General features: G+C 39.9%; 1 protein-coding gene across 5 annotated transcripts; it reads left to right on the plus strand.

The window, feature by feature from the left end:
- The first annotated feature begins 326 nt into the window (after nt 1–326).
- On the plus strand, nt 327–16,950 carry plekha4 (pleckstrin homology domain containing A4). 5 transcript variants are annotated; one of them, XM_079372426.1, is made up of 24 exons: nt 327–611; nt 4,004–4,073; nt 4,170–4,268; nt 4,362–4,434; nt 4,545–4,645; nt 5,696–5,814; nt 5,906–6,118; nt 6,251–6,557; nt 7,524–7,583; nt 7,769–7,921; nt 8,335–8,394; nt 8,494–8,574; nt 8,847–8,999; nt 9,128–9,226; nt 9,302–9,410; nt 10,255–10,328; nt 11,375–11,473; nt 11,557–11,647; nt 11,894–11,943; nt 12,446–12,574; nt 12,661–13,017; nt 13,279–13,400; nt 13,630–13,733; nt 15,226–16,950. In XM_079372426.1, exons 1-24 carry the CDS (start codon nt 571–573, stop codon nt 16,422–16,424), a joined length of 3,963 nt encoding a protein of 1,320 aa, XP_079228552.1. In that variant the 5' UTR covers nt 327–570; the 3' UTR covers nt 16,425–16,950. The 5 variants fall into 5 exon arrangements, with proteins under 5 accessions (XP_079228552.1, XP_079228556.1, XP_079228555.1 ...); XM_079372430.1 differs by having other exon boundaries at nt 13,635–13,733; nt 15,226–15,366; XM_079372428.1 differs by lacking the exon at nt 327–611 and adding an exon at nt 3,386–3,617.
- Nucleotides 16,951–17,537: the final 587 nt, after the last annotated feature.

Genomic DNA, 17,537 nt, shown 5'->3' on the forward strand with positions numbered 1-17,537 from the left:
AGACCTCTTGGTCTTTGCGATCAGGTGTCCAAGCAAATCCTTTAAACTCAAAAAGGGTAATAATTCAGATCTGGCATCAAAATCTGTAGTACTTCTGAAGCTAGATAGAGAAATTATATTGAAATAATATAAAGGACACAGAAGACAAATGAAAGACCAACTGTTTTTTTCCTGTAAATTCCAAAGTCTCTAACCCACACTCAGAAAAAGACAGAGAGTCTGTCACAGGCCGGGTGAGAGGGAGGGACGCTGAAGAAGGAGAAGAAGCAGAAGAAGGAGAAGGGGGGAGGACGAGAGAAGGGGCTGACAGAGCGGGCACTGTTAGAGAACAGAGCAAGTGTGAAGAGCCAGCGTAGGTAGACAGATCACCGGACGACACCGCTGTGGCTGCTGCTACAAGTCAGAGCAGAGGGAATCGGGTGAGAAACAGAGAGGGAGATTCACACGTACGAGGAGAGAAAAGGAGTATAGCGGGTGAGCGTTGTAACTTGTTTTGGGCAACAGGAGCCTGTGACAGCCAGGAAGAGAAAGCAGAACGGGAGGAGATGCTGTGAGGAAGAGTGCCAAGTGATGGAGGGTGAAGCAGCCAGCAGGCGAGCACAATTAGTCAGGTACAGCAATATGGTATTTATTTTGATGAATGTCTTATGTAAACTTCTTGTCTGTATTTATATTGCGTGTGTTTTGTTTCTATGTTTTAAATGTATTTTAAAGGCCTATAAAGGGGCAGGTATTCATCATGAACATAGTTTATGAATACTCTCTTGGTTTATCTGTTCACATACAGCATAATGCAAATAAAAACCATCAAAAAAGAAACAGATAAATTAGTTATATATAAAGTGTCAAAAAACATTTAAAAACAGCAACATTATTCCATTGATCGTAATTTCCATTTGTTTCATATATGTTGTTTATCTGAACAAAAAGCTACTATTAACCAAGATAAACAGTTCTTTAAAGCAACAGTGTGACACCATCATCTGTGGCTAAGCTCCACTCTGTGACTCTTTCTCACCTTTGTCAAAGTATGGTACTGTACTACGTCATTCATCCAGCCCCATTGTATGCCTCCTGAAGCCCACATTGTCAGTCTAAATATGAAATATATCATACGAGATTATATACCAGTTTTTTCCTTCGGCTATCCTCGCAGACAGTCTGTATTAATGTTGTATGTCAAGACTTTGCTAATCGAGGTCAAACGTTTTGTGATGATTTTGTTGACATTCAAAGACACAGGAATGCAGGAGACATGCAAATGTTTTGGTTTATAGCGAGGGAGGATATTTTCCGTGCCCATGTATTGAACATGCTCAGTGTCCGACTTCACATGATGCTCCAGAGTCCCTTGGGCACCACAAAGCACACTCTGTGTGGTACACAAACCCACCGTTTGTCCTCCCCTCCATCCCCTCCTTAGCATCTTAAGTTATCTCCTCCCCGAGCAAGTGACCCCAGCTGATTAAGGAGGAGATTTTCCAAATTTTTTCACAACACCCACGTAACCCCCAACGGCTGTGAGATTGTTAGTCTCTGCTTTCAACACTCACAAAGACATGATTGTGTTTCTCTCGTTTACTCTGTCCCTCTCTTGTTGAGGATTGTGGTTGATTCTTACAGAGACTGTGGCGACTTAACCACATCTAACCCCTCAGTCACCCACAAGTGCCTGTGGGGGCTCAGCGTGAGATGTTTCTCATGAATTTTTATCTTCAAGTTGATCTGTAGTGCTGTTATATGAAGGTCAACATTAACTTTACAGTTCAGATAAACCGGAAATCGACTCCAGGTTTCACTTAAAAAAGCGAAGAACTGGTTTTAGAATCTGACTCAGAATTGGTTAGTAAGTTTGAAAAAGAAGGGCATCTATTATCAGACACAATGAAATGCATACAGTATAAAATGTCATTCAATGTATACATAATGTAGTTTAGCAACAAACACTTGCATTAATAATTGTAACAAGCCATACAGATGCAAGTTTAAGAAATAATACATCTTTTAGAGATTTTGGGAGTTTCCTTGTGATTGACTTTTTTGGGCGACTTAGTGTTGTTGTTGACTATAATACTTTTAAAAGGCATTAAAGGAATTATAAAGAAGTTCGGAAGCACATTTATGTTGTATAATAAGCACTGGTAGTCATTCAAAATGAGGAATCGTAACATATTATTGATGCATATTCTTTTTTTTCCTCTTAAGAGGTGACAAAACAAAACCAAACCTTCATTTATAAAGTGTTGTATAGGTCTATCATCCGAAGAACTTACAGAAGAACTTGTGAGTTCAATTAAAAATATTTGAGTTGAGTAAAAGAATGTACAAATATATTTTTATCTAACCTTTATATAAGAGGAAATAACATCCTTTTACAAGAGAGCCTTGTCCAAGAGAGCAGCACAAACTGTTCCACACCAAGAACAAATAATAGACCATAGTAAATAAACAAAAAATAACATGTTTGATATACAGTGTATGTAGACCATAACAAACAGAAGTTAGAGCTGCCATCTTATTTCATCTATCAATAAATAAGCAACGTTCAGCAGTAAAACCTGTGAATACGCTGGTCAAATGATCCTTAATCTTAGTTTTAACATCTTCAGAATTAATACGCTCAAGTTTCAACTGACCCTGTAGCTTCGACCAAGGTGATCAGTCAAAAATATCAAAAGCTCTTTCACCAAAGACAGATTTAGTTTGTGGAGTTTTAAACATGAGGGCAATTTGTTTAGTCAGGCTTTCTGAAGAAAGATTCCAACAAGGTTCCATCCGTCTGCTGTATAAAGACCAACCTTCAGCCTACTTTCTCATACAGGACACGGGGATGTCTAACATTTTCAGTGAGAATGAGACTGATGCATTGAAAGAATGTGAAAAAAAAGCAAAAATCTGAATACTAACTTTTAACTTAAACCTTGAGAAGCACATCACAACAGACTTGCAATAAATATGAGTCTTCATGTAGTTGATTTCTCTGGACTAATATTACCACTTTATGAAGCAATGTAAATGTTTATTATGCAAAATGGCTTTGGGGCTGTACAGTAAGTGAAGGTGTTTGTGACACGTTACCATGCAACCACATGCTTCTAAACCTGGTTGTCATCAGTCTAAAGAGACACCATGACGCTACAGAAAAACACAAACCTCTGACACCGCTCCTCCCTACACAGTTGTCATCAACATGCTTCACTTCGTCTGCCCGGCAGTCTTTTATTGTAGCGATCACACTGCAGCTCTGCAGTTTAGGACACATTCCAAATCTCTCTCAGTCTCATAATACCAGCCTGTCCCTGCTGCCAGATTGGTTTTCACACAGTCCCGGGCCCCTCCCTGCTACCACGGCGATGCAGCTGTCACCTGTCAATTGCATGGTGGGGATGCACACCGGCCCTGTTATGGCTCAGAATAGAAGTGTGGGAGAGTTTCGCTGGAAGTGGGAGAGAGCACAACATCAAGTCTCGGGGAGGATGAACAGTTGACTATAGGAAAAAAAATCTCAGCTATATGGGAATGCAGCATATGTGTCTGTGGAGGGTACAGTGTGCTGCTCATGGGAGTGACTGACTGAATGCTTCTGCATGGGGAAGACTCTGGGGCAGATTGTGTTGGTAAGGCCTCATGTGTTAGCCTCACCCTGTGAAACCAGCTGTAACCAGTCCATCCAAACATGTGAGCAGGGTTTAGAAAACAAGTTGGGTTTTTGTGTGTGAACTATAGCTGTACAGTTGTGCAACCTTTTTTAATTGAGCTTTCTTTTAGAAATCTGTAATAATTTACCTCATTTGTGTTATCGTTTGATTGTTCACCACTAAATAGTTATGACCTTGTATGTAGAAACACTTTCCTATCCTTACAATCTGCTGTAATATGAAACACCATTGTAAAAGTTCATATTATGTTAAATTAAAGTATCTAATGCTCTTAACTTTATTTCATCTTTTAATTCCTGTTTTAAGTTTGTTAGTCTGCATGAATTTTTCTGTTTCAACTGCAGAATGGAAGAACAGGACAGAGTAAGCCAGGCGTCCAGCGTTGCCACGGTTTCCTTCTTCCCTATTGCAAAGGTTTGTTTAAATTAGCATATTTACCTGGTAATTATTAGCACCTTGTTGCAACACTGTCGCTGTAAGGAAATATGTGATTCACTCTCTGGATAACAGGAAAGTGATGGGAAGGTGCAAACGTTTGGGAAAAGATGTCAAGCTGCAAAGAGAGACCCCAACTGTGCTGTGGTCATCAGAGGATGGCTCAACAAAAAGGTATTTCCAAACTTTGTATAATCAACATTGTGTACCTTCGTCATTGTATGTAGAAGAGCAGAAGACAGTCACAGATTAATCTTCGTCCTGTAGGACAGCTCGGGTTTGAAGCTATGGAAGAGAAGGTGGTTCGTCCTCTCCAACTACTGTCTGTTTTACTATAAAGGTACACAGCTTGTAGCCCAGCACTTTGACTGAATAAAACCTTTTCATGTGCTCTGATCTGTTCAACAATGCTTCTCTCCTTTTGTTCACATCTTTACTGCTCCCCAACAGACAGTAGAGAAGAGTCTGTGCTTGGCAGCATCCCACTCCCGAGCTACAAAATCCTGTTCTGTACACCACGAGAATGCAAGAACAGAAAGTTCACCTTCAAGGTACAGAATCATCTGTGGCTACACATTCCAATATAATTACAAGCATTTTATTCAAAGATCTGTTTTATCAGTGGAAGACAGAAGTCGCTTTAAATTTGACGATCAGTGTTACTTGTTAAAGCAGTGTTTGACTGAAATACATGCATCCTGTGTAATATTAAGCTTTATTGGTTGCATGGCCACGTGTCTCTTGTAAAAGAGACTTTTGACCTCAATGAGATGGCAAAATAGATGGCAAAATAAAGATAAAACATCATATAAACAAGACACAGTGAAAAGGAACCTGACAGACCTATCTGCTAGTCAATATTGTTAGGTGGATATGGGCGTGAGATATTAGAGAGAGTTTTCCAGCATACACTGATGTACAACTTTGTTGAGATAAAAGCCTGCAGTGCAGAGTAAGTAACAACATTTAGCTAAATACGTGAGTTAACATTAGGAGCTTGCTAACAGCTACAACGTGCTAGCTTGTCAGTCAAATCAGCCATGCCCCGTTTTGCACATTTATGTCTAAATGTGCAAAACTCTTAGCCTTCATATATATTTACAACAGATGAGTTAACACAGTTATACAGTTTTTACAAAAAAAAAAGCTTTTTTTGAGGCTTGATGTGGTTTGATTTTTAGAGTCTGCCTCAAGTGGACACTCAAGGCACTGCAGTTTTTTACACTTCCACATGAGTTTAACTTTTGAAATACTGAGGGCTGCCACTTGTTGTATCAATGGTATTCAATCATGTAATCAATACTATTCAGTAAAGTCATTTATCCATGAACACAGCTTTCAGGCCTTTTTATACTCATATAAGTGCAGAATTAATAAATAATCCACATGAAAAAAGTATATTTTCATTCCAGCTCAAATTGACTGTATCGCCTTCTGTATTGATATTTAAATAAAAAATCAGGATTAGTATGCATGACACAAAAAAATCAATCAATATGTTTCTTAAAAAATCTCATATCTCGATCTATAACTTACAATCCTTTAGGAGTGGTATACTGCAAACTGTGATGTTGTGATTGATACAGTATGTGTAAATCTAGGTGGTGCACCAGGGAATGCGTTCTTATTTCTTCAGTGCAGACACGCAGGAGGACATGTTGGGCTGGGTCCGAGCCCTCAGTCAGTCTGCAACAATGGAGCAGGACAGCTCTCTGAACAGGTACACTACTTAATATGGACCCTGAGTGGAAAAAAAATAGAGAAGCTGATATTTTTAAATGACTGTTAAGCAAACCCCTGATTCTTTCCAGGCGCTGCTCAAGTTATCAGGATTTCACACAGATAGGTGGCAGCACTGAATCAGTGGACTTCCCTAAACTCCCCTCTGATGGAGAGGGTCCCTCCCAGAGACACAGGCACGTCAGCCGCGCTCTCAGCGAACCCAGTCAGCTTAGCGGTGGGAGGATGGGAACTTCTCGCTCAGAGCCGAGGGGAAGGCGGAGCGTGCGTCAGAGAAACAGCAGGTAGTCAAGTCATGTCTGCATGTTAATCACATATTTAAATCCCTGTGCTTTTACCTAAAAGAGAAAATCATCTGAAAAAAGGTCCCAGCTTTGTCAGCCTCTGATGTTTTCCCTTTCAAATGTATTTCACAGCCCTTCAAACAGAACTCCCAGCCCGTCTGAGTTTGGCAGAAGAAGAGCATATGGTCCAAACCAAGAGGAGGATTCTCTTCCTGGCCAGAACACACCACCCAATCAGACAGACATTATGGGAACAGGTTCTCTGACCTCTCGGGGTCAGCTGGGGTCACGACCTCACACACCAGTGGGGAGGGTTGACATTCGACCTCACGATGACATGGTGCCTCAGACTCTGTTCTACGCGCCTGCCTCGCCGAACCTGGAGTTCAAATCGACACCTACCACTCCAGTGACAGAGAGGTGGCAGAACCTGAGCAAGGTCAGGACTCGTTTGGCACCTTGTTTGTCTTCAACATAATATATATTTTCTAAAAGTAGTATGAAAAAAACTGTTTATTGTAAAAACTAGCGATCAAGTGCTAGAAAGCAAATCATGTTCGAGCTATGAAAAATCAGAATTGTTTTTTATTGTCAAGTACATTTACATATACTGTACAAGGAATTTGTCTTAGTTTGTCATTGGTACGAAGCAAAGCACTTCTTCTTTATCAGTTTAGATATACTCGAAGTTTAATGCTTATAACGTAAGTTAATGTGTTATTTTAAGTCAAACTTAACAATGGTGGGCATTTAAAATACAATATATACTGTATATGGCTTTTTATTGAGAGACAGGACAGAGGATAGAGTAGTAGATAGAGGATGAAGAAAGGTTGAAAGATATTCATCAACAGAGCTGCAGGTTGGATTTGAACCCATGCTGCCTGTTTTTGAGGACTGTAGCTTCTGTAAGAAGTATGAAGTCTGCAAACTAACTGCAAGGCCACCGGCACCCCAGGATACAGAATAAGATTAAAGGGAAATATCACTTCACTTTTAGGATGTGAAAATGAAGAAAAAAACCAAACAAGTTTCAGATTACATAATTTACATATTAAGCAATACTACAGTTCTGTTGGCCAGTGAGCCCATCAGAGAATAAACGTTCCTAGGCTTTGTTTAAGACAGGACAGTCGAGATATTGAGGAATGACATATAGGAAAGGAGCCAGATGGGTTCGAACCACGGCCGCACGTTCTGAGGACTAACAGCCTCTGTAGACGTGTGTGAACTAACTTGTCCAGCAAGTACATATATAATTTCATTGTTCTTTTTTTTTCTTCTTAATACAAAATTCATATGGTGAGGTCTTCTGAGTCCTGTGGTATTGGAAGTGCAAAGAAATGTGTTTAAATTTTGAGTTCCAGAACATCTCCTCTCACCTTTTCTCTGTCCTTGTTTCCAGCCCACACCTACATACGGTTCTGTCCATCACATGGCGAGCGGGAGAAGACCTTTAGGAAAGGTGAGGAGAACAATATTGTATCAAGAAAGAACCTCTCATTGTTATTCAGTAAAACTACTCAAACAGATTGTTGAAGGCATTACTGAGATGGATTGTGCTCATCCTGTAGCTAAGCACAGCATGTTTCTTATAATGCCATGTGTTCTCTGCTTTTTTTTCCGTTTACATGCTGTCTCTCCCCTCAGAGCTACTCCACGGGGGCACATGCAGACTTACTGCCCCCTTTGCCCCCCTCATCAAGGGCAGCACATGCTCCCCACCCCCCACACCACCACCACCACCACCATCATCACCATCTCCGCAGCAATTTATCTGTTTGTGTGCTACCGCCAGCTATGGTACAGCCAGACCTGCTGCTCTTTGTGTTCTAATGGTGTCATGTGTTGTACAGTCTTCAAACCCTGTGGTGTTGTTTTTGTGCCCCCCCGCAGAAATGTTCACGTTTTGCTGACTTTGTACAACATCCTATTTGTTTAAAATATGTTTCAAAGTTTCTGAGTTGATTCATGTCCCTGTCATTTGTAGTTGTTGTCACATATTCGTTTTGTCCCAGATTTTGATTGTAACAATTATTTTTATTTATTCTTGATTTATTTGTGTTGTGCCTTACTTTCAGCATTAAGTGCTGTTTGCAGTACACGTGATCACAAAGACTTTCATTTTTAACAGGAAGAGGCAAAAGAGAAAAAAAACAGTATTCGTATCAAATAGATTGACCATTTATCAAAAGGATAACCTTGTTGCTTTTCAGGCCCCAAAACCTGATCAGAGAGAAACCCCATCAATCAGGCCTCTTGAAAGCGATGCAGATGTGAGTATTCACTCACGGCTCTCACAGTACGATGCAGCTGTTCATCATCCTGTCAGATGTTCTCCTTTTTGTAAACATCAGTTTGATTCCCCTCTTCAGGCTGTGTTGACGAGGTTGTGTGGGTGTGACAAGCTCCTGCAGTCTCTGTCTATCGAACTGGCCCAGCTACAATTGGATAAGGTCGGTATTACTCGTTAAAAAAAAGGCTAATTAGATAAGTTCTGACATTGCATTCTTTATTCAATGAAAGCTTATTAACTACATGTAAAAGTATAGAGGCTGGTTTGTTTTACAGTACACTTTTGAAACTTGATGGAAATGTGTTTCGAAGGTTTGAGTTGCACTGAACCAATATAAAAGGCAAACTACATTTTCAAACAGTCATGGCGGCATACAAGACATTTTTAATGTTCCAAGAGGAACTTGAGTGGAGACTTGAATTCTTTTTGCAGGATAGTGTCCATTGTGCATTAGAGGTGTCCAGACTGCAACTGGAGGAGTGGAAGAGTCAGGGTCTCAGGGCCCACGAAGAAGCACTCGCCCAGAAGGCTTTGCTCCAGGAAGAGCTGGTCACAATCCGAGCCAGGATGTGTGACGTTTCATTGGTGTGTATTCAACCAGAGAGCAAACAGCCATAATGAAAGAAGAAAATATCCTCCTGTAGATTTACTTGTTGTAATGCTCATCAAGGATTCATTTACTGTTTACAAATCTGTGATTGCTTTTTGTTCAGGAAATGGAACGAGTGTGGAGCCAATATGAGAGAATGGAGAGTGAACTGTCTGTCATCCGCTCACACCTTCAGCACATCTGCAACTTTGGAATTCCGCAGGTATTTAAGAGTAATAATAATCTGAGGTCAAACTGTCACCAGTTGTTGTATTCATTGTGTTTTTCTATTATTCAGGAGCAGTCTCAGGCCCAGAGGGAGCTGTGGATGATGGAGGACATCTTGGCTGGACTAAAAGTCAACAGAGACAACTTCTGCTTCCTTTTGGGACTACAAAGGCACCACGGTAAGATAACACCTTCACTCTATGCAAAGCGAAGCCATTGGCTCATATTGTCATGCATAATGTTCATATACTGTAGATAACATTCATAAGAGAATGTTTTTTCCTGCTGTGTAAGCCATCAGTCAGTACATTATTCTTACCTTTTAGAGACTGTAGTAATGTAACTAAAAGTGTTTTAACTGATTATTGTTGAGTTTGTCAGGATTTCCTTTTACTAATGTGAAGCAACATTTAACAGAGAGAAGAGTAACACTTTTGACTTTTTAAAAAAGCTCATGTTTTCTTGAACTTGATGATATCCTGTTCAAAGTTTGAGTATGCATTTCTTGTAAAAAAAAAAAAAAAAGAAAAGAAAAACCTGTGCATTCTTTCACAACAGAAATACTTCATCTAATATTCAACAGTTTTTCTTTGATAGTTGATCAAACTCTCCAGAGTTGATTATACAGGGTTGGTTAAATTAGATGATTCAAGCCAAAAGAAGTCATACAATATCTTAAAATACGGGGGGGGGGGGGTTATCACTCTATTGCACAAAGTGTAAAGATAGATGTTCCTCTACAGTATATTCAAAAGTCTGTATAACTACTGACAATTTGTCAGTCTAATTGAAATCCATAGTGATTTCATCTCCTTTTACCTGTTTTACTATATAAGAAAAGTCATGTATGGAGAAATGTAATGTCTGAAGAATGTGCTCAGTTCATATTTGATTTTAAATCGTGACAAATTAAACTGTGACTTCCTGCTTCCATTCAAGGAGTCTGTTCATTTGTACTATGCACATAAAATATGACATTAGATGAACAGTGTCAACACTGTGACCTTTCTGTCTCTCCCTCAGCGTTTCAGCCAACGTCTCCACATCCTGGATCTCCCGGCTCACCCACAGAGAGACTGCACAGCGGAGTGCATATGGTGCGACTGCTGTCCATTGTCTCTGTTTCAGTGACCTCTGGTGTTTGCTCTTTGCTTGTGACAAATATGGGATCGTTAACCATTAATGAGAAAGGTTACATCTGTCTGCTGAATCGGGATGCGCTGACTAGTACTTGTGTTTTCCTTTTCATTCGCAAAAATGAAGACAATCCAGTAAAGTGATGAAGTGCTTTCAGTTCTAAAACGTCAACTTGCTACTAAGTTCATTTGGGATGTCATGCTCATGCTAATCTGCTCTCCTCTTTGGAGATGTCACACTAGAGTCATGACTTCAAAATTTTCTCAGTAAAAAAAACAAAAAATAACAATGGTGGATCAGCAGAACAGGGTTTAGTGCATGTGTATTCATTATTCTTCATTTTCTCATTGAAGACATTTTTCTCCCACTTTACACTCAAGCAGATCGGCTACAGTGCTGTTGTAAAGACGATGATATCATGCTGTATTCTTCCGGGTCTCAAATTTAAAAAAAGGTCTGATCACTTTTAAATTGTTAGGCCACCTAAAAGACAATAAATATTAAGAATCTAAAGGGACATTAAGCCACATTTTGAGATAAAGCTGCACCTGGTTGCCACTGTCGCCTGTCAGCAAGGTTCCTGGTATGAATCCCCCCGTCAGACAGGCTCTTGCTCAATGAACGCTGGGCTTGGCTCCAGCCTCTGCAACCCCGAGCAAAAAAAAAGCTTTAATTAGTCAAGAGAAGTTGATAAAACTAACGTTATCACTCAATTTATCACGAGCCAACTAGCCAACAACCAAGCTGTCAATCATTTTAGCTTTTTACATTGTTGTATTTATTTTTTTAGGTTTGTCTAAAGGTCCTTCCTGACTTTTACCATACATTACCTTGCCAATGTAAGAAATAAATAAAAATCATTTTTATGATTTTACTTGGTCTCTTAATCATATTCTAAAAATGTAATTTCATATACCGTATTTATAAAAGTGCTAGAGATGTGGTAACAGCTTCTTTTGTGACTTCACAGTTTTCATTATATCACTTGTGAAAATGTCCCTAAAAGGATATGGAGCCACCACTTCGCCCACCGTTACCCCAGGAGCTACAGGAAATCCTGCAGAGAAGGGATCTGGGCCATGGCTGGATAGAGTCGCCATACGAGGTATGAAAACTTCACACATTAACAATTAGAAAAAAGGTCAAGTTTTTTTATTTTTTTTAATGTTTTGTCTGCTTTAATTTCAGGGAATCTACAGCCATGCTGTTGATCCTATACAGAGAAGAAGAAACAGCCAGCCTGACCTCCTTAATGTGAAAGCACAGAAAGACTCATTCGGTTGGCACAGATGCTCATGATAATAGACTCCACAGAGGGAGTGATATTAATACAATAGCCTGTAGATTCATATTGTGTGACTCATCTAAAGCTTTAATAGGTGTTGTATGCCAAACAGTAAATAATTTTTCTCAGTCTCTGATTTCTCTTCCATCCTCTATTTCCTATTTCTCTTCCTTCCTCTCACTTGTTTTTTTCCACCTCCCTCCATCCTCCACCTCTTTCCTCTTTTTATTTCATCTTCAGAATCTGGTTCCAAGTGGATCCCACCAGATGCAGGAAGCCAATCAACCAAGGTTTTGATTCTTCACACTGCAATTTCCTATTTGCTGGTTAACTGTATTTGGATGTATGCAACGAGAGCCAAAAACACTCTAAATATAGAAGCAGTCAAAGCTAATTTTTCCTCCCCGCAATCACAGCCAAATTCCAATTCTTTGATTCTCTTATCTTGCCTGCAATTAGGGCATGTTGCAGTGCCTGTTGTTGGCGAGAGGGGGAGGCAGAGGCTCATGTGTTAGTACGACTGCTCAGTCTTCTGACTTTACCACCCAACCCCCTCTCCTCTTGTCACATGCATGCATACATACATACAAACATATATATAATATATACCAACACACAACAGCTGTATGTGTTAGGCACACATGAACCTCTGCACAAACAGACACACACACCAAAATATTAATAATGTATTTGTATATGCTTTTGATATGCATATCGAGGATTGCATGCATACTGTTGTGGTGACAGAGGTTATGAATGAGTCATACTTTAACCAGCCTATTTCTTGTATAGAAGATGAAGATGAGTGAAGAGGAGCAGATTGAGCGGATGAAGAAAAATAAGGAGAGGCTGTCTAATAAGAAGAAACCCCCCCTACCTTCTCCAAGTTCCCAAAGCGAAAGTTCAGGGACAAGGGACGAGGTCTGCAAAACATCCATTATATCTGACAGAATCACTTGATTATATTACACACCATTTACTAATCTGATCTGGCTTTTTTTTCTTAGGCACCCTTTCCTCTAAGGGTGACACGAGTTGTTACAGCTGTCCTGCCTACCTCTCTGGTGGCCAGACGGGTTTCTGTTGAGGACCCCCCGCCTGAGCTGGACAACCCACTGCCCGAGCAGATACCAACTGAGAGGCAGGAAAGATTAACTGAGCACAGCGAAAAAGTGTTCTGGGAAAATATGCACCAGGATCAGCCAGTTAAAAAGACAACCAGGCAGCAACATCAGGGAGTAGTAAGGACCTCCAAGAAAGAAATGCAGTCAGAAGCAGGCAGAGGAGAGGCTACAGTGGCCTCAAGAAATCGTAGTCGAGACCAGGCAGGTTTAGGAAATGGAAATGCAAGCTTGGACCCCAGGGTAAGAAAGGAGGAACACAATTAATTCATAATCATGATTTTTAAAGCTTTTAAAAAACATTTCTGTTTTATCATGACTCTTAACATGATGTTTAGATTAACTGTCACTGTATCAATAGCGATGATTTTTCCTTGAAATAACACTTGTTGCTTGCTATGTCATTATAAAAGTTGAGTATTTGCTCTGATACAGTTGTGCTGTAATGTACAGTAAAGGGCATTGTAGGGGAGCATACTTACTAATTTGAATTTTTTTGAACAGGCAGAGGACCGGCAGGCATCCCTCCTGACCCCTGACATGGAGCCTGACCTCTGTCTGACCCCTGAACAACGAGAGGCAAAACTGCGACGAGTGGAAAGAATACGGGAAAGGGTCATTAGGAGGTGGGATTTGGTCTTTTATCATTTAAGTATCTACATTTTTAGAAAAGCTGTTTTAAATAATAACAAGTATCTATCTATCTATCTATCTATCTATCTATCTATCTATCTATCTATCTATCTATCTATCTATCTATCTATCTATCTATCTATCTATCTATCTATCTATCTATCTATCTATCTATCTATCTATCTATCTATCTATCTATCTATCTATCTATCTATCTATCAGTGCAGCCAGAGAGAGTGCTACCACACAGAATCAAATGCCTGTCGGGATGGAGGAAGTTCATCAGATGCCACCTGACACAACTAGAAAGCAGAGGATTAAAGCAAGTATGTATTTACATACTTACACAAGATGATCAGTGTAACTACGATCAAGTTTATACATTCTATAGGTAGGGTGGAAAAATTGGTATAGGAAGTTGGGAAAAAGTGGAAAGGGATACTGTGAGATGAACTTGGTTGAAGTAGAGTGAGGTGAGATGGTTTGAGATAAACAAAAAGAAGGGGTCATTATGTATTAAGGTTGGGTGATATGGGGTTGGGACAAAAGCGGCTTGTATCGAAAAGAATGAAATGTGTCAGAATAGAATGAAATTAACAGACTTGAGTAAGAATGGGATGAAAGGTCAAGGTTAGTGTGTGTTGATCTGGGGTTGTAGAACAGTTGGGTGAAGGGTTGGGAAGATATGAAATCTCAATGTTGGTGGGGAAGGGTGGGATGAAAGGTTGAGGTAGGGTAAAATGAAATGGTTTGAGGTACGATTAGGAGAAAGGGCAGGGGTTGGTTGGGAAAATGTTTGATCAAAGTTGGGTTTTAAAAGGGGTCAAGGTAAACTGGGGTGAAAGGGGTCATGGTAGGGTGGGATGACAGAGTTAGCGTGCAATGATAGGGTTAAGGAAGTGTTTCATTGATGGAAGTAGAAGGGTTAGTAGACAGAAAGTGGGGCCATAGTTGGGTGGGATCATATGGTAGGGTGATAAATGGGGGTCAATGTGTGATCATAAGAAAAGTGTTCGGCCCTGACCAAGGAGATAGTTTGGCCATTGGTCTTAGTTGAACCATTGGTGAACGGTCGTTGCCCGATTTTTTTGCGGTGTGTCCGCTCCGTCACTATGCCATCAGTCCATGCTTTCATCCATTAGTGTGGTTTCTCCTTATTTGCTGCCTCCACCTCTTCTGGCAGACAACACCAGTGCTATTTTCAACCTTTTACATTAACAATATTCAGGATTAAAAGGCAAAACGTACATACAGGTTGGTCGTTGGCTGTAGTCTTTGCGGTGTGTTCTAGTGCAGGTTTTTGGCCAAGACAGGTGACATAAGGTGGCCTTGTCGCCACTAGTTTGTTGCCATCCATTTGGTTTGTCATTGCCTTTAGGGTACAGTGGGGGGGAAGTGCTTAAAGAAGGGTGGGATTATACAAGGGGGAAGTATGGTAGGATACAAAAGGGTTGGTTGGGATGTGTTAGGATGAAAGGGATCGGTTGAATAATATGTGGTTCAGTAGGATTTAGGTAAAGCTTGATTGGTCAGGACCCTGGGTCATCCGGCTTTTTGGTTGAGCATCCCAAAGGGGTTCCTGTATTTAGTACAAGCGAGAGGAGAGATTGGAAAAACAATGCACTTTAGTGAAGAGGGTTATAAGAAATGAAATAAGGAAAAGAAGGTGACAAGCTTATATACTGTAGATGAAATTGGTTATTGATAAACTAGCAAGGCAGAGGTGACTGAATCAATGAAGGAGTTATGGTCCTGTACTGCAATCTATGTTATCATTATTGTAGTTGATGGCAAATTCTCTTATTTTCCTATTTTTAGACCATGAATCTAACGATGGCTATGGAAGCTGTGGAGATAACACCAGAAGTCCTATAGAGCTTCAACCTACCGGAACATCTCATGATGAAGATGAAATAAAATGGCATGTTAAAAAATCCAAAACTCAGATCAGATTTGGGAACAAGACACAACAGAAAGACCACGGTGGAAGAGCAGGGGTTGCCAAAAATAAAATAAAACGTCCAGATTCACCCTATCATGTCTCATCTATGACTGTCTACCAAAAAGATGAAGGCAATGGCTTTTCAAGTTGCAAGGATGGAAAAGAGCAAGAACTCAAAGAAAATGTCGCTGATGAAAATGATTTTCCATCCTCAGGTCTGAGGGCCAAATGGTTCCTCTCCACCAATCAGTGGCAAGGGTTCATGCCTTTGCAGATCCCTGGTTTAGACTCATTGGGCAATGAGGAGATATCAAATATGGAGAACCAACCAGCAAGCATGGATGAAAAGACTGATTCCAATGAAATGTTATCTACAGTCAGTGAGAGCTTAGAGAAAATGAAAGAAAACCATTCACTCTTTTACAAAATTGCTTGTGACATTAGTATTTCAGACTCAGATATTACCAAGAATGATGGAAATTCAAACACCCAAACGTCACCTAAGCCAGAAGAAGAAGAAAAACGACTTATTATAGAATCTCTGCCAGGTGAAACGATCGCTAATGTTGGGAGTTCTACCAACCAAGAAATCAAAGATTCGAGTGTCCATTTGCCATCAGATGTAGATGAAAATGTAATGAAGGTTAACAACAATCTCCAAGATTTGAAAGAGAGAAGCCAGGACAAAGCAGTGCTAAATATTTCAGCCAGTCCAGCAAACACTGCTAGTGAAGACATCCCCAAAAAAGAAGGTGAAGACACCTCAAGGCAACAAATTCAGCTGAAAGTTAATGACACTATTGAAGGAGTTCCAGTTCAGGACATGGATTCTAATCAGGCCCTGGTGGAACGCCAAAGGTCAAGAGAAGAACACAGCGGGTCAAAAGAGTCAGAAGACAAGACGAAGGACCAAGAGAGATCTGAAGAGCCAAAGAAATGTTTAAGTGAAGAGAATAAAGAGACAAGCAACAACCACTCCATCACTCCATCAAGCTCTGTGTTTGAGGACGGAAAAGTGATTCGGAGTGCCTCTTTTGGGAAAGCACGTGTTACAGTATTAAGGACAAGTTTGTAGAAGTATTAAGAAAGTTGGCTTAATGAGCTTAAATGAACAAACTTGGGAAGGACAAGAACACAGTGAAGTGAAACATGGAAAAGAATGATGATGAGAAGGACATTAAGTGGTTGAAGGAATTCAGACCTAACTTTGAATTAGAAATGGAAAGAATGGGAACATTTCAGGAAAATGTCCTTTTGTTGGTTTACTTGAACATTTCCATTATTTGTAATGTGAAATTTGAAATCAATGCAGATTAAACAGAATGCCTGAAACATATTTCGTGAAATCAAAAATTGTGTATGAACCAATACTTTATGGAGTGTTGCAGTTAAAGTTTAACACTTTCATTCCTTTTCCTTTTCCAATTTAGCAACATAATGCAGAATGCTGCTTGTGAAAGGCAACATAACCCTGTAATCTTCACTGTAACAAAATGTGTTTTGTATCTCAAATATACTGATTAATAAACATTATGAGTGTCTGATATAACCACCGAGTCTCTGTCTCTTGATCTATATTCGTAAGAAAACCTATTTATGTTTTGTTATTATTTCATACAAGCCTTTTTTTCCCCTCAATGAAGGTCTTGCGGGTGCTTGTTCGGTTGCTGCTCTGTGACAAGCCCTGATGCAGAATTACATGGAGCCACTGAAAATGCCTTTGTCACTTTAAATCCTTGCCGTGTCTCAGCCGATGACATCATTGTCTGAGAACACATTACATCACCCCTTCCCAGGCTCTCTCGCTTAAAGACAGCACTACCTTATGTTTACTGAGCTGTACACACACACACACACACACACACACACACACAGGCATCAGCTCATCTGTTTACAAATGTGATACCAATATCAACATGCATATTAATAACAGTCATGATGAGATTACATTTTAAGCTTGGGGTGGTGGATTTGTATTGTGTGGGTGTTGTTACATTCCAGACAGCTTCCTTATGGCCACATGTTTTAAAGCAAGCTACAAGTTGTCATTTAGATATACTTGAAAAAAACACAACACATAATGACCATGTGTGTATCCTATTCCAAATTAATTCCTAAATACATTTTTACCATGATCTGTATTAAAATGAAAAGCAGTGTTCATCCCTAACATACTTTTTGACTGGTG

This window comes from Symphodus melops, assembly GCF_947650265.1.
Source record: "Symphodus melops genome assembly, chromosome: 21".
NCBI lineage: Eukaryota > Metazoa > Chordata > Actinopteri > Labriformes > Labridae > Symphodus > Symphodus melops.

Bases quoted from the DNA above. Each gene is read 5' to 3' on its own strand.
- plekha4 (XM_079372426.1), top strand. From the start codon at position 571: ATGGAGGGTGAAGCAGCCAGCAGGCGAGCACAATTAGTCAG. The intron at 11,474-11,556 runs GTATGAAAACTT...CTTTAATTTCAG, and splicing joins GGATAGAGTCGCCATACGAG to GGAATCTACAGCCATGCTGT. The intron at 11,944-12,445 runs GTTTTGATTCTT...TTTCTTGTATAG, and splicing joins CAGGAAGCCAATCAACCAAG to AAGATGAAGATGAGTGAAGA.